At 54.1% G+C, this 23,603-nt stretch overlaps 1 protein-coding gene across 1 annotated transcript in view; it reads left to right on the top strand.

Annotated features, from left to right (window-relative positions):
- CD6 (CD6 molecule) overlaps positions 1–15,483 on the top strand; it is a 39,904-nt gene extending 24,421 nt beyond the window's left edge. The window contains exons 2-13 of the mRNA XM_061203436.1: positions 3,683–3,751; positions 4,693–5,043; positions 5,668–5,979; positions 6,683–6,985; positions 8,161–8,226; positions 10,474–10,614; positions 10,985–11,083; positions 12,164–12,286; positions 13,969–14,040; positions 14,259–14,519; positions 14,811–14,915; positions 15,419–15,483. Coding sequence (XP_061059419.1) covers positions 3,683–3,751; positions 4,693–5,043; positions 5,668–5,979; positions 6,683–6,985; positions 8,161–8,226; positions 10,474–10,614; positions 10,985–11,083; positions 12,164–12,286; positions 13,969–14,040; positions 14,259–14,519; positions 14,811–14,915; positions 15,419–15,483 — 1,967 coding nt within the window. The remainder of the gene's footprint in view (positions 1–3,682; positions 3,752–4,692; positions 5,044–5,667; positions 5,980–6,682; positions 6,986–8,160; positions 8,227–10,473; positions 10,615–10,984; positions 11,084–12,163; positions 12,287–13,968; positions 14,041–14,258; positions 14,520–14,810; positions 14,916–15,418) is intronic.
- Positions 15,484–23,603: the final 8,120 nt, after the last annotated feature.

Consider the following 23,603-nt stretch of genomic DNA (forward strand, 5'->3'; position numbering starts at 1 on the left):
GCTCAGTAGTTGTGGCTCACGGGCCTAGTTGCTCCGCGGCATGTGGGATCTTACCAGACCAGGGCTCGAACCCGTGTCCCCTGCATTGGCAGGCAGATTGCCAACCACTGCGCCACAAGGGAAGCCCTGTACCTAATCTTATATAGATGGAATCTATATAAAATTATGTATAATCATCTGTATATGTGATTTTTCTTAGTACAGCCTTTCATCTCTTTCTTTCACCACTTGTTTCTTCTCTCTCTCCCGCCTCTCTTCTCCCATGAGTCATGGTGGCATGACTCACCCCCAGGACCAGCAACATAATTTGCAGGGCCCAGTGCAGTATGAAAATGCAGGACCCTTTGTTCCAAAATTATTAAGAATTTCAAGATGGAGACGGCAGAGCATTAAACCAAGTCCAGGACACTTAAGTGCAGGTCACACGGCCACGGAGCTGGCCCTGCTCTGTCCTTCCCTTGAAGCCCTCCTTTTTTGGGGGGGGTTGCCCTTTTTTGGCTTGCAGGATATTTGTTCCCCGACCAGGGATTGAACCCGCCCCCTTGGCATTGAAAGCGCAAAGTCCTAACCACTGGACCGCCAGGGAATTCCCACCCACCTTTCTAATTTACCCATTTTCATAACTTGGTCTGTATTCTTCCATGCTTTCCTCCATGTTCACATAATCATACCAGTTTGTAAGAGTGTTTTTTTGGCCATTGTTTTACAAAAGTTGTATCATATTATATTTTCTTCTTTGTATCTCGCTTCCTTACTCAACAGAGCGTGGAAATCCCTCCAACTTATGAAATACTTATTATAAATAAATACTTATGAAATAGGTATAAGCCTATTTCATTCTTTATAAAGGCTGCATAAGATGCCATGCTGTAAATAGACCATATTTATACTGCAACTTTCCCAACAGATGGGCATTCACTCTTTCCAATTGTTTGCTGTTCAAAAAACTGCAATGTATGCTTTTACATTCGGGCATCTTTGCGTTGTAAAGCAAATTCACAGGATAGGGTAAAGGTTCCTTTTCAAATAAATTTGTTGCAGCAAAAACGAGAATTAAATTTATAGAAAAGTGTGAAGCACAGGGCCAGGCAAAGGCAGTAACAAGGTCTGGGAAGCGCCGATCCTGCGCTGGGTTCTCTGTGAACCGAGGCCTGGATGGAAGGAGGCTGAGAGGTAACTTCTGTTCCTGCGCACAGAAGTCAAAACACAAAAGCCAGTTTCCGTTGTTGGGATAGGGGACAGGAAAATGCCTGTGACACAGAAAACAAACCCTTGCGTATATCTGGTATCAGTAAACTGCCTCGGCGATGGCTGCCCTTGGAGCTGGCGGCCCCTGCTCACTCTTTCATTCATTCAGTCAATCAGCAAACACTGCGTTGGGCGTTCTGGGGTTATGGGGCTGACCCGGCCTTTGGCCCTGTCCTCCAGGGTTTTCTGATCTGGCAGAAAACATGTGTGCCTTTATGCACGAGAAATAGTTTCTCAGACCAGAGACAGCTATACAGAGGCATGCAGAGACCCCCCACAGACACATAGGCAGTCACAACAACATACACACTCACATATACAGGCAGAGACATACACATAATGGTACACACACTGTCACAGCCACATACACACACACACCCCACAATCACACACACACGCACCGCAGCCAGCACCCCAGTCCCTCCAGCCCCCTCCCCACCCCAGCACAGGGAGAAATAATAACAACTGCACAGGAGCACTGGGACCATTGCTGTGGGAACCGGGATTCTGAAATCCTAACTTGGGAGCATTTGAATCCTCGCTCTGACTATGACATTAGCTGCAGAGTTTGTGCTCTGAATTCTGAGTCATTTCCCATTCAGGGGGTCTGGCTGGGCAGCCAACCGGGGAGTCGGTGAAGACAGGCAATTAAAGGCTTGATTACTTCTGTCTGAGTGAGGGAGTAGCCCAGTTGGATGCTTGTAGGAGAGCTGTGTCTGCAGGTGTGTGTGTGTGTGGGTGTGGGTGTACGCTCATCTAGGTGTGAGTCCATGGAATATTCTCAGGTGAGGCTGAGAATGTATAGCAGTCATGCCTGAATCTTCAGCCCCTGCAGCAGTCAGGCCAGGTCAGGCTAGGCTGTGATAATAAGTACATCTCAAAATCTTCATGGCTTAACACTAGAAAGGCTCACTTCTTGCACAAAATTCAAGGTGGGTCAACGTCCCCCTCCACCTTGTCTTTGCATCGGGAACCCAGGGCCTCTAATTTGGCCACAACAGAGCAGGAGGAGATGGAGGAGGCTCACTGCCTCTTACCTACCTTGGTCCAGCAGTGGGTACACGTCCTTCTGCCTAGATGTCAATGGCCCCAACCTAAGGGCAGGAGAACCAAGAAGTGTAGAGGAGCTCCTTTATGAGCACTACGGTCCCAGCCATATCCCTCCTTTTATGTTTCTGCCAACCGAAATATCCCTGCCCGGCATGGATCCAATTCCTCGGAGACAGTTCAAATCCTGGCTCTGCCACTTGCTAGCTGGGTGGCTTCAGGCCATGTATCAGCCAGGGTCCCAACAGGAAACAGGTGGCATGCTCAAAATAGGAGTTTGAAGGGGTCTTATTTAGAAAAGGACTATTTAGAAAGGCTAATGCAGTAACCAGGAGCTCGGAGCAGCTGAGCTGTCATCGCCCTGAGCCTGAGGAGACAGGACCACAGAGTGGTCATTGAGACCCGGAAGGAGAAAGTCAAGGAGAAGTGACCCCGTGGAGAGGACCAGTGACCTTCAGATGAGGGACACAACCTGCCCAAGGGATCCCACCGGGAGGGAACAAGGAGGATAAACACCACGACTTCACTCTCTTCCTTCCCTCCTCTCTCTGCTGGGGCTCCCCATTGGCTAAGCCCAACAGAAGCCCAAGTGCCCTGGAAGATGCTGATTTAGTCGAAACAGGTCAGCCTCCCAAGGCAAAGTGGACAGAGGCTCTGGAGGGACGAATGGACACAATCCGGCACAGTCAATTGATTTCTATTCTCTGGGCCTCCCTTTCCTGATTTCTAAAAAGTGAATGCTAATACCTACCTCACCGTATTGTTGAAGGAAAATGGAATAACATATGCAAAGACCTGGCATATAATCGGTCCTCAGCAAATGTTAGTTTCTTAGTGTCTGAAAGTACTTCATAGTCCAATGGTTCCCAGCTCAGGATGCTCCAATTACCCTAAAGTCTGGTATGAATTTCTCAGACAAATTTTCCAAACCAAAAAGGTTTTTCCTGATAATAACTCCCATTTTTGAGCTTCTTCTGTATGTGAAGTATTTTACAGGTATTGCCTCCTTTTAGATTCACTAAACTTTTAAGTGTTATTGCCAACAAACTGGGACTGTGGCCAAGAGCAGTTAGTAACCCCTCCATGGTCACTCAGCCGGTAAGTGGGTCTGGCCCCAAAGCCTCAGTTGTTCCTCTCTGTTCTCCTCTGATTTCTGAGGATGCGTGCACTATTAGTAGATAAAGTGCAGGATGCTGCAACTCCAAAGCTTGAGAATTTCCCTACCTCGAAAGGAGGTAAGTGCACCCAAGGTCGAGGACCCTGTCCTACCAGAGGTCCCATGTAGCCACAGAAGGCTCCAGAAAGTGGCCCCTACCCTTCAAGGCACCTGTGTGCCCTCCAGGCCTGAGCTCACTCACCCACCACGGCTGTTGCTGGTTAATTTCAGGTCACCCAAGTCCAGCCCCATCTGGCCAGCCCAACACCACCAGTGAAGAGAGCCAGCTCTTGGAGCCAGGTGAGGAAACAATCTTGCGGGGCTCACAGTCAGCTTTCTGAGACCAAGTAGGTGGTCTGTTGGGGTGATGGGAAAGGGAAATGGGTTTTTATGGTACCAGGGAGGCTCCCTGACTTCACACAACGCTTCTCCTTCCTGACCCAATGCCTGAAGCTCCACCACTAGATTCACTTTGAGATCTTAGAGCTACCATCTTTGGGAGGCCACTGATCAAAGGTCATGCACATGTGGGCAAGGTATTCAGCGGGCATTTAAAGGGGATTTGTTGAGAATGAGCTAAAGGACACTTGGTAGGAGTGGTGGGGTTCCATCAGATGGGTCCTCAATTAACTCAACAGATATTTAAGGACCTACTCTGTGCAAAGTTGTGTGCAACCCTGGGCAAAAACAGGAGGTGATTCCCCCAGGAGGGGCTCTGGGGAAGGGGGAACCACCATCCACTGAGGCCGCCCATCTTCAACCCCATCACCAACCCCATGTCCATCCTCCAAGGTTCCGGTGTCACAATGGCAGCCTCCATGGTAGTACCCTCAGAATAGCGGAGGGGCCTGGGAGGGGAAGCGTGGCACCCACAGTAGCGGGGGAGAGGGCCTCTCAACCCAGAACCCTGCCCTCCTTTCACACAAGGGTGACTCTGGAGACAGAGGCAAGAAAGAAGAGTTTGTGGGGACTGGACACCCCAGGGCTAACCCATCCTAACCTCCAGTCACCTTCGGCCCTACCTTCTCCTGTCTCTAAGGAGGACCAAAGGGTCAGGGGATGAGGCAGCCCAGCCCCATTTTGCAGACTGGAAGGCTGAGGCTCAGAACGGGTAGGGTATGGTCCAAGGTCACGCAGCAGATCAGTGGTGGGACCCTTGGCAGCTGTCCGCCTCCACCTCCATCCCTGAGGTCGGCAGAATCCGAATCAGCCGAGGCTCAGCTAGGGTCTGGCCCTTCCAGGGGAGCGACTCCAGGTCCGCCTGATGAACGGGAGCAGCCGCTGCAACGGGACGGTGGAGGTCTGGTTCCGGCAGTCCTGGGAGCCCGCATGCGGGGCACTCTGGGACCTCCGCGCCTCCGAGGCCGTGTGCCGCTCGCTGGGTTGCGGCCGGGCGGAGCCGCGGGAACAGCCCGTCCTGCCGACCCCGGCGCTGCCGCCTGGTGCAGCCGCGGGAAACGCCAGCTGGGCCCCGAATACCACGTGGGCCCTGGCGCCCACCGTCCAGTGCAGCGGCCCCGAATGGCAGCTCTGCAAGGTGGTGGAGCACGCGTGCAGCAGCGACGAGAGGCTGGTCCAGGTCACCTGTGCAGGTACGAGCGGACCAACCCGCTCCCGCCGCCGGGCTCCTCCCTGTCCTACCTCCCAGTTCTTCGGCCACTGCCCCCGCCTCCTGTCCCCAGCCCTGGCCACTGGACCCAAGTCTCGCCCTCCAGACTTCTACCCCGACCCACCACCGACGCGAATACAATTGGTTCCCTCACCGGAGGGCTGCAGCGCCTCTACCCGCTGGTACAGAAATATGCCAGGTTCCCAGGATCTCTTAGCACTGCCGTCCCCCAGCCCCGAGACCTGCTCTTCAGGCCCCGCCCACCCGGTCTCTTGCCCCACCCACTAGTCTGCCGCTCAGCCTACCCCGCCCGCCGCCCTGAGACGATTCCTCAGCACCGCCCACCAGGTTACTAGCCCCTCCCAAAAGGCTCCCAGCCCCTCCCACTAGGTATCCAGCACCGCCCCTGGGTCCCCAGTCTTGACCAGTTCCCCACCTCCGCCCCACCCCAGGACCCCAGCCCAGACAGGCAGTGTTCCCCAGTCTTGCCCACTGGGTTACCCGCCCCTCTCACTGGGTCCACAGCCCCAGGCACAACAATCCTCCCCCCCACTTCCCTTCCTCTCCCTCCTAACTCGCATCCACAAACCCCTTCTCCTATCCCCAGAAAACCTCGATTTGAAATTGGTGGGTGGTGGCAGCCCGTGCGAGGGCCGCGTGGAGATGCTGGAGCACGGACAGTGGGGTTCGGTGTGTGATGACACGTGGGACCTGGACGATGCCCACGTGGTGTGCCGGCAACTGAGCTGCGGCTGGGCAGTCCAGGCCCTGCCCGGCTTGCACTTTGCCCCTGGCCATGGACGCATCCACCGGGACCAAGTGAACTGTTCCGGGTCGGAGACCTACCTGTGGGACTGCCTGGGGCTGCCGGGAAACGGCTACTGTGGCCACAAGGAGGACGCCGGCGTGGTGTGCTCAGGTCAGTGGGCGATGCTGAACCACGGTTCAGCCCTGCAGTTAGTGCTGGAGAGATGGTCCCTGCCCATGGGAGGTCATAGTCCAAGAGGGAAGATGAGACCCAGACAAACATAATCCAGGAGAGAGGGTGGCAAATGCCTTAAGAAAGGAAGCCAGGTGGAGTTAAGAGACAGCAGGCAATCCAGAGCTGGAGGGCTAAGCCTGCCCACCTCCTGGAGTAGGTGACATTAGAGGTGAGGCTTTTTCTGAGCGGGAGTTGGTCACCTGGTTCAGAACAGCAAGAGGAGATGGAGGCTGGGAGGCGCTGTGGAGGCTGTCGGCAGCCAGATGAGGACGGGAAGTTCTGGAGCCAGTGCTCCTCTTAATGTGCCCAAGAATGCGGAGGGAGGCAGGTCTCGTCCAATGTACATTCTGATTCAGTAGGTCTGAGACAGGGCTTGAAATTCTGCATTTCTAACAAGATCCCAGGTGATACGGAAGCTGCTGGTCCAAGGACCACGTTTCAGCAGCCAGGATGTAGACAGCAGCAGGGTCAGCTGGAGCAGGTGGGGCAGATGAGAGGAGGGATGCAGAGGCAGGAGGGAGAGTACATAAGATCTGGAGACCGATTGGCTCTGGGGAGTTTGCATTTGTGGGTCGGGGCTGGTGGGGGTTTCGGCCCAAAGGATCCTGACCTGACTCTGACCCCCCCCCACCCCCTGCAGAGCACCAGTCCTGGCGCCTGACCGGGGGCGCTGACCCCTGCGAGGGGCAGGTGGAGGTATACTTCCGAGGGGTCTGGAACACAGTGTGTGACAGTACGTGGTACGAACCAGAGGCCAAGGTGCTCTGCCGGGACTTGGGCTGTGGGACTCTGGCCCGGGTGCCCAAGGGGCTGCCACACTCCCTGTCGGGCAAGATGTACTACTCATGCGAGGGAGGGGAGCCCACGCTCTCCGAGTGCTTCTGGCGGTTCAATAACTCCAACCTCTGCAGCCAATCACAGGCAGCCAGGGTCCTCTGCTCAGGTATCCCTCCTCCCCCCCACCCCACTCCCCCCCACCCCCAGATCTGGACCAGGAATTGCATCTGAATCCACAGCCTAAGAACTTATAGCCCAAGGACTACAGCTTGGGCTAGATCAGGAATGGCAAATACTGGCATAAGAGGGACCATTGCCCTTCCCATGCCCAGGCAGACATTACTGATTAATCAGGGCATTCTTTTCCCCAGATCCTTGACTCAGTCCCAGAATCATGAATCCAATCTTTATTATGGCATTATTATATGCGAAGCAGTGTTCCCTATTGACTGGAGCCGGCTCAGGAGATAAAACCAATTTGCCATCCCAGGGCTGGTGATCATCATAAAAATAACATTAGGAGACACTAATAGTATTAGCCACAGTGTCTGGAGCCCTAATCAGGTGCCAGGCATTGCTGGGCACTCCGTATATATTTCAGCAGAGCCTCCCATCTGCTCTATGAATTGGGTTTCACGAAGTCTAAGATGGCATTGATGATAAGTCACACTGTTATTATTTTATGTACCATAAAGGACAAAAATGCTGCCAAAATAAACTCTTGAAGTGCCGTCAGTTGTAACGATACATGTCATCACCCTGATTTCTGAGGTGTTAAAATGTGAAAAAGCAAGAGGGTTAAACAAACACAGCGTTAGCATCTCTATGGAGTTCAGACACCAGGCTATGAATTCCAGCTCTGCCAATTACCAGCTGGGAGGCTTCGTCTTGTGAATATGTGGATGCTGATACCAGGCACTCCACAGGGTAGCCGGGAAGTCAGATAATATCCACTAAGGGACGTTGTAAGCCCCATCCCTTACCAGTCAAATGATTATGATAATAACGAGACTGTCAGATTCCCACCTCCTGAGGCAGGTGTGAAGACCAAATCCAATACTAGATGGAAAAGGGAAATACTTGTGTTCTAAAGCAGATTATACAGAAGGAAGGGCTAATTCTTTCATTAGCCCTTTATTTAAACCAAAAAACCTGCCTGGCATTTAATCCATGAGATCGTCCTTATTGTGGGGTGTGGGAAAGACTCAGCCACGGGCCCCGGTGGGAACACGCCCCCAGCTGCAGGCCACTTGTCTGTCTTGTCCAGTTTCTAGCACAAGGCCTGGCCACAGTAGGTACTCAGGCACGTGTGCTGAGTGAATGAACAGTGCTTTCTGACAGGTGCCCGGAGCCTGCTCAATCTGTCCACTTCTGAAATCCCTGCAAGTGGTCAGCCGGTCACTGTGGGTGAGTGTCCCTGGGGATGCAGTTTCTCAGAGGCTCAGGTGCATGTGTGTGTGTGTGTGTGTGTGTGTATGTCTGCGGGAGGGGTCTGACGGTTTGTCCCCCATCCCCTCCCTCCAGACAATGAACTTGACTCCCCCCACCATCCCCGGGGCTCTCTGGCTGCTTCGTGCTCCTCTCACCTCGCCTGCCTCTATCATGTCAGCTCCACAGCTCCCTGAATCCTGATATTTCTTAGACAGGAGTTCTCTCCCCCCTCTCTGTGAGATCCTGTAGGGCAGAGGATAGAGCTGTAGAGAACTGGAGCTGATCCGACACCAGCCAGGGGGTTGGGGACGCCGAGGGCAACAGCCAGTGTGTTTATAATGTTCTGGGCACCGGCCAGTGCTTTATAGTCATTATTTCCCAACCCTTTAATCTTCCCGGCAGCCCCCTGGGGGAGGTCTTCCCACAACCCTTACACAGAGGAAGAAGCTCGGGCTCAGAGGGTGAGGTGATGGCCAGCAGTGTCGGCTGGAATTTGCCTTCAAGGCTCTGAACTCTGAATCCACACTTGGTCTGTCCTCCACTTGTGTGTAGCCAACTCCTGGGGCCCAGCCTCCAGCTGTGCCTCTTGCTAGCTGTATAATGTTGGGCAATTCTTAACCTCTCTGAGCCTCAGATCCCTTGACTATAAAACAAGGATGATAATCCTAGTACTTCTCTCCTAGCATTGTTTTGAGTCTCCAGTAAATTAATTTTTATAAAGTACTTACAACAGGGCTTAGTACATAGTAAGCACAGTCTGGGCCTCAGTTATTCTTATTTATTGATTATTTAGTCCAGGCCCCGTGGCAGCCCCGAGATAACCACAGGGGCTGGCCTGGATTCACAGGCTTACCCCTTCCCTTGGCTCCTGGCTCCCTGTCTCAGACCCTCTCCAGAGGTGGGTGGGCAGCTTGGGGAGGGGGCAGAGGGGCACCAAGTCCTTCCAGAGAACCTGGCAATGGCTGAGGGCACGGAGAGGGAATGAAATGCTGGGGACTGTGCAGGCTGGAGGGCGAGCTCCTGCCAGGACCCACACACCCTCGCACACTCTCAATTGCTGAGGTCAGGGTGGGGAGCCACGCCGCCCTCAGAAGAGCAGAGCGCTTATGCAGACCTGGTCTCCAAGGAGTACACTCCAGCCCTTGCTTCTGCAGCCCCTCCCTCGGCCCCTGACCCTCTTGGCCCACATTCATGGGTCTCCCCATAGCCCCCCCACAGTCCAGTCTCTCCCTTGCACTTGCTTGCTGCTGCCAAATCCAGTTCCTACCCCAGCCCAGTCTGCCCCATTTGCAAACAGAAAGGGAGAGGGGAGAAAATGAAGACTGGGGGGGGTAATCTCCCAGGGGGAGCAGACACTGCCACCAGCCAGGGGGTCTGGGTGATCTCATCCCCCCAACCTCCTGCGTTACTGTCACTACCCTTCCTCCAGCTCTGTGGCCTGCGCACCCCAGGCTTTCTGCACTGAGCAGGAGGTGGTTCGTGTCTCTGGGATGATGAGGGTTAGGGCCTCATTGCAGCCTCCATCCATTCTCTGCTTTGGGTTCTTTTCAGCAGGGGTGAGGCCAAGAGGGAGGGGAAGGCAAGAGGTCACACCAGGGCTGCAGAGCTGGGAGGTCTGGAGTCATAGCCCTCACCCCCGCCCTCAGGGTGCATGTCTGGTAAGAAGGACTCATCTGGGGCAAGGAAAGGAGATCTCGCTCTCCCGATGGTCTGTTCCCTGCCAGCAGATGCTCAGAGCTACCTTCCCTGGGGATCCAGCCTTGGTCTTCCCTGTAGAGAATCAGGTGCCCCTTGGAGGGCCGCACACCTGTCTATACCTTCATCACAGCAGGAAACTCTGAATTGGACTGAGTCGGCTTGTCGATCTTCCCATTAGACAGAGACCCTCAAGGCCTGTGACACTGCTGTCATATTTGTCTCCCCAGGTCTAGTGCCTGGCACACAGTGGGTGCTCAATAATTGTTGAGCAGAGACAGATCTCCTGGCTTCGTGGCCAGGAGAAAGTTTCATTCAGTCAATTATTCATTCAATATGCATTTCTCAGGCACCTACTATATACCAGGCACCTAAAAGCAGATGGGAAAATTCAAAAAAAAGAAGGGAGGAGGGGGATACGTCCAAAAGGGAAGTGGGTCATATGCAGAGAAGAAGGAGAGGTGAGAATGGCAAGGAGAAGTCCATGCCCCTTCTGTTTTCTCCCTGATTTGGGGTTCTTGCTTCCAGAATCTTCTGTGATGGTGAAAATGAAGGACTGGGAATCTCGAGAGCTAATGCTCCTCATCCCTTGCATCGTTCTGGGAATTCTCCTTCTTGTCTCACTCAGTTTCATAGCCATCATCCTCTTGAGAATTAAAGGAAAATACGGTAGGTGCAGAGTCCCAGGAGCCACGGGAAAGGCCCAGGGATGAAAAGAAGCAGACCTGAGGCACAGTCCTCCCAGGGGTACATGAGCCATGGGGAACCCCAGCAGGAATGGCAGCGATCCAGCAATGGCCACCCAGCCCTGGCCCCAAGAAGCACCTCCTGATGGGAAGGATTTTCCCAGCATGCCCCCCAGAAGTTGTCCACAGGAGGACCAGATTGTGTGTGTGTGTGTGTGTGTGTGTGTGTGTGTGTGTTTGAGGGCGTTTGGGGGTGGGGGAGGTGAGGAGGGAGGTGTCCCCATGAGAGCAGAACCAGGAAGACTGGAAGGTGCCAAGAATGACTTGTAGAATCTCTGCCTCCCCTTCCTCAGCCCTCCCTGCTATGGTGAACCACCAGCACCTACCCACCACCACCCCAGCGGGGACCACAAGCTATCAAGAGGTTCCCATCACCATCGCCAAAGAAGAAAGTAGGATGTCACCCACCCTGGGGGTGAGGAGGGCGGGGGAGGACAAGAAGGGAATATTTTCCGGAGGGTCAGTACTGCATAGGTCAAAGCAGTGCCCCAGCTGGAGATGAGACCTGGGCCAGCCCATGAGTGGCTGTGGGACCTTGAGCAGGTTCAGCCTCAGTCTGGGACTTGATAGGCCGATGACTTCCCAGTGCACTCATTCTAGAACTCTAAGCTTTTGAATTCTGGACCAAAACAGGCCCAGGACATTTTGGACCTTGGTTCTCAAAGGAAAGCTCTGTTCTGCTAATTGGCCAGTAGGTTTGTAACACCATTGCCTCTTCCAATGGTCTGCCCAATCAGCCTCCCTGCAAAGCCCCATCAAGATTTTCCTAGAACATAATTTTATTTCATATTTTCCGAGTCAAAAAAAATGGGATCAGTCATCCATCTTTAATGATACATCAATGTATCTCTTGAGAGTCTTGTGAAGAAGTTCGAGTTTAATCACACTGCATTATGAATATATTAAATCGCCTTTATTTGAAAGAGTTCAGTGACACAAAAACCAATACAAAACTCAGCCATATGTTATAAAGATTCTTTGCACACAGGATATCCATATATTTGAGAAGAGAATATGAACCCAGACCTAGCACAAGAGTAGGCACAGAGCAGCCACTCACTGAATATTATGGTCTAGAGGTTAAGAGCCACATTGCCTGCTTCTCTAGGCAATGTGAGAAATCTCTCTGTGCCTCAGTTTCCCCAGCTATAAAATGGGGGCACTCACCTAGCTACCTCACAGGGTTATTATGAGCATTAACTGAGATAATATTTATAAATGTTGGAATAGTGCCTGGCATGCAGGGACTACTATGTGTTTGTTAAGTAAGTAAATGTTATTTAGCTCCCCGTGTTTGAAATGGATGCGGGGGAGCTTGGAAAACCCAGGCCCGACGGTCTTGTACAAGACGGGCTGCCTGGCACACTCCCTGCCCCTCTGTCTCCGGTTCCCACTGTCCACGCTCTCTGCCACCTCTCTCTGCAGCTTTCTGCCCCCTGCCTTGCCATGCTCCCACTCTGTTCTCTCCCCAGTTCCCAAGCTGCCCATCCAGGTCCAGGCTCCGCCCCCTGAAGACTTGAACTCCAGCTCCGACTCAGACTATGAGCACTATGACTTCAGCAGCCAGCCTCCTGTGGCCCTGACCACCTTCTACAGTGAGTGCCTGGGCCCGGACTCCCAAGGGCCCACCTGCCCGCACCAGGGAGAGGGCCCAGCTGGCTGGGGGACCTGCGCTAGTTTGCCCCCTCGGTGACCACTGCATGATGAGAGTGGCACCTCCCTCACTGTGACCGCTGGACTGACTCTCAATGGTCCTGCACTGAAGTTTTCAAAGTGCTTTGTGACCCTGGAGACATCTCAAGTCATTTCCCCTTGGACCACCTTCTCTCCCGTGCTTGTCTGTGGCCATGCAGGTCTCAAGACCAGTCCCTCGACATTCACCTAACTGTGGCTGCGTCTGTGTTTGATACGAGGCACTCCAGTTCAGATGGCTTCTCGCGTGCTCTCACCCCTTCTGCGTCCCATCCTGCCCCGTCAATCTCACCTCCTCACCCACCTCCACCACGAGCCCAGCTCGCACTTCTCATCCGGCTTCTCCAGCTCTGCTCTCTGCCTGTTGGGGATATAGAAGGAGGAAAGCCAGTGCTCAGGCAGGGCCCACGCGAGGCCGGGAGGTCGGATGAGAGCAGAGACTCTCACATCTACTGTGAAATCCCTTGGGAGCTCATCGAAACTTCCTGAGCCCCACCCAGGACCTCCTTTATAAGCTAGGATGAGCGTTTGGCTGTGTGTGACACAGACTCCAAATGACATCATCTGGAGAAGTTGGAGGGGGCCCGGGCTCCTTTCTTGCTACTCTGCAGTCCCTAAGACGTTGCCCGGTCCACATGGTCCAGAGTGGCTCACCACCATGTCTGCATTCTAGGCCTCCAGAAGGGGGAAGGTGAGGCGTGCCCTACCCTGTATGGCAGGACGCCAGGGATGCCCACGCGGCTCCCATACACTTTCCACCCATCAGAACTTAAACCCAGCAGCTGCAAGAGAGGCGGGGAGACAAAGCCCCTGTCCTGGACAGCTGTGTGTCCAGATAAAGCCCAGAGGTCTCCTAGTACCGGGGGCGGGGCAGTAGGATGGATACTGGGGACACCAGCCATCTTTGCCCCACCTGCTGAACCAGGTCCCCTGGGGGGCAGTGTGGATGATTCCACTCTGCGGGGCCATGGTCCAGCATTTGGGAGCCACAGAGATGAGTGTCCTTAGAACCTGAGATTCTGAGTCCAGGCATGTAAAATGCAAGACCGGGGGTCCAAAATCCTGTGACACTGAGACTAAAAGTCAGTAGTAACACATTCAAAAAGCTGACTCCCAGATTCCAGACACTCAAGTTCTTAAGATGCTATGAATCTGCACTGCTCTGATTCTGAAACAGAGGTACCGCAGAGCCCAGGATACAAAGATTCCAGACCCTCAGCTTCACTCTGGGAAGGCTCCTCAGGGGCAACATCTGGCCTTTTCCTGCCCTGAGCTGCCCAAGCAGAAGAACTCCCCGTATTCCCTTAAGTGGCAGGAGGGACAGCTGGGGCTGGGGAGGTACCAGGGCACTAGGGTTTCTGGCCAGAAGCAGCCTGTCCCCAGGCTGGTTTCAGATTGAGGCTCGGGGTCTGCCTGCACTAGGACTTGAGCCTGGGATCTGATGAAAAAGACTAAGCCATCAGGGTTGTCCTCCTGCCCTGTTCAGCCTCCCGAATCCCACAGAACACCAGCCTCTGCTCCAGACTCCCCAGACAAGGAGGTGGAGCCTACCCACCTCCTTCCTCACCGCCATCTCTGCTTGTAGATTCCCAACGGCACCGCTTCACAGATGAAGAGGTCCAGCAGAACAGGTTCCAGATGCCCCCCTTGGAGGAAGGTGAGTCAGGCTGGGGAGGGACGTGGAGGGTGGTGATTGGGATGCCAGCCCCACCTCCAGACTTAGCAGGTCACTCGCCTTGAGAAGCATCAGCGCAACCTCCCTCAACAGGTCCTTCCTGACTTTAACAATTCCCATTGGCAGTAAGTTCTTTCTCAAGTTTAACCTAAAGTCCTCTTGCTGCACTGCATCTTCTTTATCATGATTCTCTCTTTCAGGCCCAGGACTCGAAGAGGTGCATGCCTCCCAGGTCCCACCTGCCAACCCTGAACACTGCATTGCAGACCCCCGCTCCACGGGCCCTCAGCACCACCCAAGGAGCAAGAGTGGCTCCAGCACATCTTCAGGGGAGGAGTACTGTAACAGCCCCAGCAGCAGGCTACCTCCGTGGAACTCTCAAGCGTTTTCTTCAGAGAGGAACCCCCTGCTGGGGCAGCCCCTGAACTTGGAGCTGGCTGGCTCCCAGGCAGCTTTTCCAGGTAAGGTGGGCCCAGGAGGATTGTGTGCCTTCTCCAGCCTCCCATCCTATAGCCGACCTGGCCAGAGGAAGCGTAAAGCTGGGAGCCCTGAGCCAGTCTGAGTTCAGGACCCTAGTCCCAGCTCAGCGGCCATGTGCTGTGTGACCTTGGACAAGTCTCCTCCCCTCTCTGGGCCTTCATTTCCTCGGTTGTCAAGCTAAGGACCTGACTCTACTGAGTCTTGAGGGCCTCCCAGCTCTGGCACTTCGTGAACTAGCCTGGCAGAGGGTGACTGGCTCTGGGGGTTTCCAGCAGGGCCCTCGGCTGATGACAGCTCCAGCACCTCCTCCGGAGAGTGGTACCAGAACTTCCAGCCACCGCCCCAGCTCCCATCTGCTGAGCAGTTTGGATGTCCAGGTGCCAGGGGCAGGGGAGGGGGTTCTGGGAGGGGGCACAGAGAGGGACTGGAGGGTGGATGTGTGGGGTAGCTCTAGATACATTGGCCCACAGGGGGAAAAAGAGAAGTAACGGGATTTTTTAAAGCAAACAAGAATATGAGGAGGTAGGGAAAATGGATGTAGGTGGGGCAGAGAAAGAGTCAAAGAGAATGCCTTGAGAGGAAGTGAGCTCCCCATTAGTGGAGGCATTCAAGCAGAAGCAGCCAGATGGCCCCTTGGGGGAGATGGTGGCAGCAGAGGGGCTCCCAGCACTCGGGGACTAGAGCCCTGAACTACACAGACAAGGCTATGCCTTCAGAACTGACATTCTAGTGAAGGAGGTAGCCATGAACAAGATTATAAGGTGGTCTCACACAGCATCCCGGGGGAGAGGAATGTGGACCCAGACCTGCTCAGCTCTGTCCCTGCTCAGCAGGCACAATGACTGGGCCTCTCACTGACCTGAGTCTCCCGGCCACACAGGGTCCCTCACTCCCCAGCCTGACTTCTCCTCCAATGAAGACTATGATGACATTGGAGCAGCCTAGCCTGGGCCCGGCGCGGCTGTGTGCTCCCTGTCTCCGGACTCCGGCTCTGCCTACTCCCCCTGCCCTCCCCCCACCCTCCCCCTCATGCCCCAGGAGCTGAGAGTCCTCCCCTGGAGACGTGAAAGGAACCTCTACACCTAGTATGGCCCAGCCTCCATCCATCAACAGAACCTGCCAGCACAGCCCTCCTCCAGCCCCAAACAGCAGCCCCAAGGAAGAGGTGCTGCCCCTGAAAGGGGCCGAGCTCTCTGCCTCAGGGGTGAACAGGCAGAGTCTAGGCCACTGCTCGGCAGGCCGCGTGGAAGGTTTGAACTGGAAGATTCCTGAGGCCCCTTCCGACCCTCATGTGTCTGAGGCTTTGGTTGCCCGAGTCTCTGACAGCTCAGGGCCCAGAGGTACTCTGCGGGGTGCAGGGAGGCCCCGTGTGCAGGGGCCATTGGACCTGCTGCTGCTCTGACAGGTGGGTGCTGGGGCTCAGGCTAAGCTCAGGTTGGTACCTGCACCCGGCAGGGAGTCCAGCCTTCCTGGGCACAGCCCAGGATGGGACAGGGAGCAGGATGGCTGCCCCTCCTCGACCACCCGGGGCCTGAGGCCAGCCCTGCCTCTAGAGAGCCTCAGAGCCCACCAGGGACACAGCCCTGATCTGCAGTGACCATTCCTGGACAGCAGTCCTTATTCTGAGCTTCCAAAGGTTTACAAAGATGGTCCCATCCAGCCCCGCCAGAGACCCAGAGTGGGGCTCAGTCCCCGTGGGGCAGAAGCACAGAGATGTCTTCCAGGAGGGGCCCAGAAGCTGCACTAAGCCCCGAGTCCCCAGCTGTCTGCTTGGATTGATGGGATCCTCCCCGATGAACACATAAATATCAGTGTCACTCCTAGAGCCGTAACCGTGTCCAAGGCAGCCTCCAGGGAGAGGCCTGAGGGCTCAGGGCCAGCTTCTGGTGTCCTGCTCTGAGTATCCCGAGATTAAACCAACTGCGGAATGAAACTGGGGGTGGAGTGACAAGTCTTTGAACTCACAGAACCCAGGCTCTGCCTCTTTGTGTGTGTGTGTGTGTGTGTGTGTGTGTGTGTCTGTGTGTCTGTGTGTGTCTGTGTGTGTCTGTGTGTGTTGGGTTGGAGGCAGCTCTATCCATCAAGGTGCAAATGTCAGGGTGAATTGGAAATGTATTGAATACTGTGGCCCGGCACCATGAAAAATGCTGGGGATGCAGCAACAAGAAGACACAGGGCCTGCCCTCCTGGAGGTGATGGACAGATGCCTGTGAGTTCAGCACCCCCGTCCTCATCTGCCAATGAGCCCTGGATCAGCGGGGCCAGGGTTGCTGCGCTGAATGCATTTTGACCTGGGCCTCCAAAAGCTTCTGAGGCAGGGGAGGGTGAGTAGATTTTATCTCAGACCTTCCTGGAAAAGGCATTGATCCCAGGTTGCTCAGAGGCTGGGCTTTTAGCCTAGCTGCACCAGCCAATGCCCAGCTCTGCCTGCAGGGAGAAGGCTGGGGGTCAGTTTTCCTCTGAGCCCTCCCAGAGCCAGGGATGGTGGAGAAGGCCACTCAGTGGATCTTGCCCTGAGCGGTTGAGCAGGGCCTGTTTTCCGTTCACCTGTCCCAGAGGTGCAGAGAAAGCTGGCACTCCCCAGGGCAACCGTCACAGGATGTGGTCGCCCTGTGATGGGGCCCCCTCCTCCGGCCCTCTGAGCCTTCCTGGGGCTGCGGGGGATTCCTAGGGGAGGAGCTAGTGCTGGGGTGGGCGGGATCAGACTCCCAGGGTCTGTGGGATTTGTGGAAAGCCTTTTTTTTCAGACAGCCAGGGTTCAAATCCCGGCTCCACCCTGTCCTGGCTGTGTGGTCTCCGGCAAGTCACTCTACATCTCTGAGCCTTTGCTATAAAGTTTGTCTGTAAAGTGCACACAGCAGTGGGTTAGAGGCTTGGCAATAAGTGTTCCCTCTCATTGGTAGATGAATCAGTAGAGGCAAGAGATCTCCGTAAAAGGAGAAAGGGGAGAAGAGAAGACAGCAATTCATGGGGTCTTAGCACATTGGTGCTGGAGGAGGTTTGTCTCACTCTCATTTTACAGAGGAGGACGCTGAGCCCTGGCAGGGGAAAGGACTTGTCCAAGGTCACTCAGAGAGTTAGTAGCTGATTCACAATTTGGCCCTACCCCTCCCCACCTTTGCCCCTTGGGAGTCAGACAGGGAGGTGGTGACACCCTCTGAGTTCTCCCTCATTTCTCACCAGAGCCACCTCCCCATCCCTGGACCCCTCTGTTCCATACACACTGAGAGAAATTGGGGAAACTCTGAGACATGTCTCCCTTGCTCCCTCCCAGCCCCCAGGCAGCCTGGGACCACCAGGGTCACACATGGCAGGGGACTTTCTGAGGGCTGGCATCCTGAACCACAAGGTCTCCTGCCAGAGCTATCCTCCTGGGCCTGGTGATGGGAGCTGCTCCCAGGGAAGACCTTTCCCCCACCTCTACGCCTCCAGAGCACTCAGACCATTCCTTACGGAGCCAGGCCCTGAGCTGGAACTGGAGAGGCTGGGATGAATGACATCGCTGTGACCTGAAGGAACGGAAGCCCGGCAGGGGAGTTACAATCATAAGCGGTGCGCTTACCCTCCACTCTTTAGGGACCTTGCATTATATATGCCTCAATGATCTGGGAGAGGAAACACAAAGATGTTAAATGGATGTGGCAGCTGAACCCCGATTTCAGAAACACTGATATGGGGGAGGGGCTATATCTGAAATGAAGGCGCTCCAGCAATTTTCCGGCTCTGCGAGTGCAGTGAGAGAATGAAGCACAGGGAATGCATGGGGCCCACAAGAGCCCCTGACCCTGCTGGAGGCAGGCCATCCTGGAAGGCTTCCTGAGGAGGTGATGCCTGAGCTGGGTCGTAAAGGATAGGTAGGAGTTAGCTATGGGAGTGGAGAGGGATGGGCATTCCAAGTTGAAGGAATTGCATAAGCAAAGACAGAGCAAGAAACCAGGTGTCTTTCAAGGTAAAGGGTGGTCCAGCCTGAGAAGAGGCTGAGGACAGCCAATTCTCACACCAACTCTATTTCATAGGTGAGAAAACTGAGGCTCAAAGTGGTTAAGTAAAATGTCCAAGTCACACAGCTAAAAAGCAGCAACACTGAGATTTTAATATGTGCCACCTGGCTTCAGAGTCTGAGCGTTAACCATGGCACTTCCAGTGGAAACCCATCCCTGTCCCTGTGCCCACTGGAGCTACACTGCTGGGTACAGAGCCCCAGCCAGCTCTGAGATCTGGAGACAACAGCCTGTCTGTCCACTGACAGCAAAGGCATCTTCTGGGTGGTCAGATGCTAAATTCAGCGATGGGATAACTCACTGCCTGGGCACTCGTATGCGGCCAGGCTCTATGCTGGCCCTGGGGCACGGAGAGGAATGAAACCTGGCCCTTCCCTGCGGGAGACAGATACAAAGACCAGTAACTGCAATATATTCCATGGGTGTGGTGGTGGTGACCATGATGGTGATAATGATGACAGTGAGTGGCAATTACTATGTGCCAGGCATGTATTATTTCTTATAATCCACAAAAGAGCTCTCTGAGAAGTTAGTATCCTCCCTAATTTATAAATAAGGAAACTGAGGCCCAGAGAGGTTAAGTGACTAGCCAGAGGTCACGCAGCTTGGCAAGTAGTACAACTTTTCTACCTAACTCCAAAGCCCAATGTGAAACCACCACACTGAACAGTGGGAACGCATCATGGGCATATTTAAACCACAGGAACTTAAGTGTATCTACTCAGCAGCAAAAGAGAAAGAAAAAGAACAACTGAGCCCATCATACCCCTCAGTGAACAAACACCCGGGAAGAGAGACGAGAGATGGGAGCCCGGACTCTGTTCCCTCAGACTCTGAGAACCATTCACTGAGTGGGCATCTTACCACACCGGATGGGATCTTGGTTATTAATGATTCACATTTTTCATATGTGATGGGCTTGAAACACAAGCCCGTTGCTTCATCTGGCTGCTCTAACATTGGAGGGAGAAACATCTGGTTGGAGGCAGCACAGGACAGACTCAAATACAAGAGACTTCATAAGGAGCTTGCATTTTCTTTTCCTTCCTTCCTTCCTTCCTTCTTTCTTTCGTTCCTTTACTTTCCTTCCTTCCTCCCTTTCCTTTCCTTCCTTCCTCCCACCCTTCCTTCCTTCTTTTAAATAGTAAATATATTCACATGCTTCAAAACTCCAAACAACATACAAATGTATATCATTAAAATCTTGTTACCCACCCATCTACCCTCTCCCCACCCTTCCCCCATCCCCAAGTAAACACTTATTTCTCTGATGCAAACACCAGCAAATAGGAATACCTCTTGCTTCCCCCACACCCATCCTTACACAAAAAAGGGCATTCTATCCACATTCCTAGGCACCTTGCTTCTTTTCACCTCTCAAGGGATTTTCAAAAGTAATATTGACCGTATTCAAGTTTTGTCCCATGTGCTACCCAAGCACGTAAACTCTGCCTCATTCAGGACTCCAGCACATTGTACTGAGTGCTGTGTGGACAGAGGGGAAGAAGCCACCAACTGCCAGAGTTTGTTGGAGATAGCATGACAAAGAGGGAACAAATGAATAGGCTATTGAAGGATGTATAGGAGTTTGCTGAACAGTTGTGTGGTGCATGTTGGCTGAAGCCTGGGGCTGGGCAGGCAGTGCATAAGTGGGAAAGGTCACTGCAGAGCATCTTGGAGGGTCTGTGAAACCTTCCCAGGAGTTTGGTCATTGTTCTAGAGGCCCTGGGGAGTCATGAGTAGTTTCTAAGGCAGGAAACTGATCTGATGAGATGGATGCTCTAGAAAGATCACTGCTGCAAAGTGGAGGTGGGTTTGAGGAAGGCTACCTGGGAGGTGGCCATGGAGCACTGGTGGCCAGGACTGGAGAATGGGGAAGGAGTCTAAGATTTGGAGAGTGATCACATACATGGGAGGTGATTTCCCAACACAGCAGCCTCCAGCCATGATGGTAATAGGACAGTGACATTAATAATAGCTTCCATCCCTGAGTACCTACAACGCGTCAGGCACCGTTCTGGGCGTACCACAGGTACTGACTCATTTGTGCTCACAACAGCCCTGGGAGGTATTATTATCCCCATCTTATGGTGGAGAAAACTGAGGCTCGGGATGCTTCTGAGTTTTTCCCGTAGCTGCTAGCTCATCATGGTGCGGCCGGGCCCTGCTGCTACTCCACGTGGCCTCCTGAAGTGGTCAGGTCCACACTGAAGGCTCGTTTCTGTGCTTACAAATCGGAATGCCTAGCCGAGCATCTTACTGCTTCTCAGGCCCACAGTTCATCTGTGTCCTCCAGATCTGGGTCAGCCAGGGATGAGGCCACTAGGAGACTTGGGCAGGATACCCCACTAGGGTCCCCGGCTCCTGTCTGCTCTTTGGGCCGCATTGACGCGGTTCCAAGGCTCTGAGACCACTCCCAGGGGCACAGGCTCAGGCTTCCCAGCCCTGGCTGGGCATCGCCTACTGGTACCTTTTCCACTAGAAACCTCACCTCCGAGGCACATCTGCCAAGCCGCCGCTCAGCTCCCCATCCCTCCCTATCACCCCACCTGTGGTTTCCACTTCCGCCCCTCCCTGAGACCCTCTCGGAGGTTCTGGAGACGGGCAGAGGGGACTGGAGCCCCGTGCGGCCACTCGGCATGGATGCCTCTTGGCCGTGGCGCCAGGCCCTCGTCCCCACTTCACGAAGATGGGATGGAGTCTCCAAAGTGGGGAGGAGCTGGGGAGACCCATCAAGGAAGGGATGAGTTCAAAGCAGCCTCAGTGGAAAGTTTATCTCCCACCACATCCTTCAGCTGTTTACCAGTTTGACGGGGTTCTGCATCCTGACATGAAAAGAGGCTCACCCCGCACCGCCAGCATCGAGGAAGGACCAAAATAGCAACAGAGGAAGACAAAGAAGAGAGAGACAAAGGGAGAGGAGAGAGTGTGTGTGTAATGAGACAGAGGCGGATAAGAGGAGGCAATGCCGGTCTGAGCAGACAACGGAACAGACAGCAAGGCCCCACCAAGCTGCCTTCCTCCTTTATCTGTGCTTCCCCGAGCCAGGCGCTGTCCCGCATCCCTCACACCTGTGGCCCCACTTAATCCTCACACCCTCCTAGGGCAGTGAGGTATCCTAATTTCCATTGTTTTCCAGGTAAGAAAAGTGTAGCCCAGAGAAGTCAAGGAACCAGTTCAAGGTCACCCAGCTGCGACCTGGGAGCCTGATTCTCAGCCAGTCAGCAGGGCTCCACACAGCACGCAGGAAGAGGAACAGAAAAGAAAATGGGAAGGTCAATGCTGGAGAGCAACGGGGATAGGACGGAGGCCGAGGGAGGATTGAGATGCATCCTTTCTTGGGGAAGGATTCCTCCCCCACCCCGCCCCAAGGACCGCAGCCCATCCTGGCTGAAGGCAGGTGCCCCTTCCTGGCTCCCTTTCCCCCGTCCCACACACCCGGCCACCCACAAGTGCAGAAGGAGGGGGAGCTGCCCCCCAGGGCCATGGTTCTGCTGGAGATTCAGCTTCCTTCTGGGGGACTGATTCCCAAGCACCCTCCCTGCCTGTGGGGTCTCCTGCCCTGCAGGCTGAGCAGAGCTAGGCCCACAGTCTCCCCTCCACCCTCACACGGCGGGCAGAGAAAAATGATCCATGTCCTGCATTCACGAGCACGTTGTCCCCCACGGCCCCCCAGGCCGTGCATCGCTCTCCCTCCGGAATACACGAGCGTCCAGCAAATCCCCGTCTCCCCTCTGGGGCGTGGCCACCCCTCCCCTGGGCCTCACTCAGACTCCCTAGCCCCACATGGAGGCCAGTGGAGGTGGCTCTCATCTGAGGATGAGATGCTAAAACACCCAGGGGTCAGTAACCACCACTACCCCAGCTCTTCTGCGCAACCTGGACACAGTGACACCCTTTGTGTCACCCTTGTGACGGTCACCCTCTTCTCCCCCAGCCCCGTGGCCCCTTCTGTGGCAGGCCCAGACTTCCCAAAGTTTGCTGTGTCCTGCTCTTGCCCTCGTGCACTAGAGGCACCCAGCAGCCCCAAGACATAGGCCCGGCTCCCTGTGGACCACCCGGCTCACGCCCACACTCACTCTCTGGCAAGAGCAACCCATCCCTCGAGAAGGCCCTTGTGGGGTCCAGGGTCACAGAAGACCGTCCTGGCCGTCAGTTCCCAGGCCACCTATCCTGGGGATAGGGCCAGAGATAGGCCAGTCACCCTGCATCTCCGGCTGTGGGGAACCTCCCAGAGCGTAGGGGTGACGGCCACAGCATGGACTCTGGAGCCCTGCCCAGTAAAGATCCTGAGATGCCCCACTTCCGGTTCCAGGAAATTCACCTCTTCTCCTGTCCACACACGAGTCTTCCAGCTGCTTTGTCAGGCTTTCTTCTCCATCCCTGACTTTATGGCCTGTTCTCTGGTGACCTACACAGCTGGGGTTTGCATGCATCATGGACCCACACGACAGCACACCTTCCTCCCAGCCACTCACCAGCACCGAGGAGAAAGCCCAGCACCCGATCCCTTCCCCCCGAGGGTGAGCTCCCACACAGAGTCTGGAACAGCTTTTGTCCCACGTTTTACCCACCATCCTTTACACAGCGTGCCAGCCCTGACTGCCCCAGAATGAAGCTGATTTAAACCAGTAGTTCTCAAACCTCCGTTTTCTGTGTGTTTACATGTTTTTCTTTTCTTTATCTGTGAACGATTTGTTCTCTTGCTTACTTAATAGTTTTTCTTTAAGTACAGTCATGTTTTTTAAACTTTATTTATAAAGAAATCTTAGCCATTTTATAAAATATCTAGCATGCACTTTTCAAATATGCTATTATCACAAAATACAAAGACTCAAGAAGTGTTTCAGATTAAAGGAGCAAAGGAGACACAGCAGCTGAATGCAAGGCATGAGCTGGGATTTTTTTTTTTGCTATGAAGGACATTACTGAGACAGATGGTGAAATAGGAATGAGGTCTGCAGATTAGATAATAGTATTGTATCAGTGTTAAGTGTACTATAGTTATGTAAGAAAATATTCTCGCTTTTAGGAATTACAACTGAAGTATGAAAGTATTTAGGA

This window comes from Eubalaena glacialis, chromosome 10 (assembly GCF_028564815.1).
Source record: "Eubalaena glacialis isolate mEubGla1 chromosome 10, mEubGla1.1.hap2.+ XY, whole genome shotgun sequence".
Taxonomy (NCBI): domain Eukaryota; kingdom Metazoa; phylum Chordata; class Mammalia; order Artiodactyla; family Balaenidae; genus Eubalaena; species Eubalaena glacialis.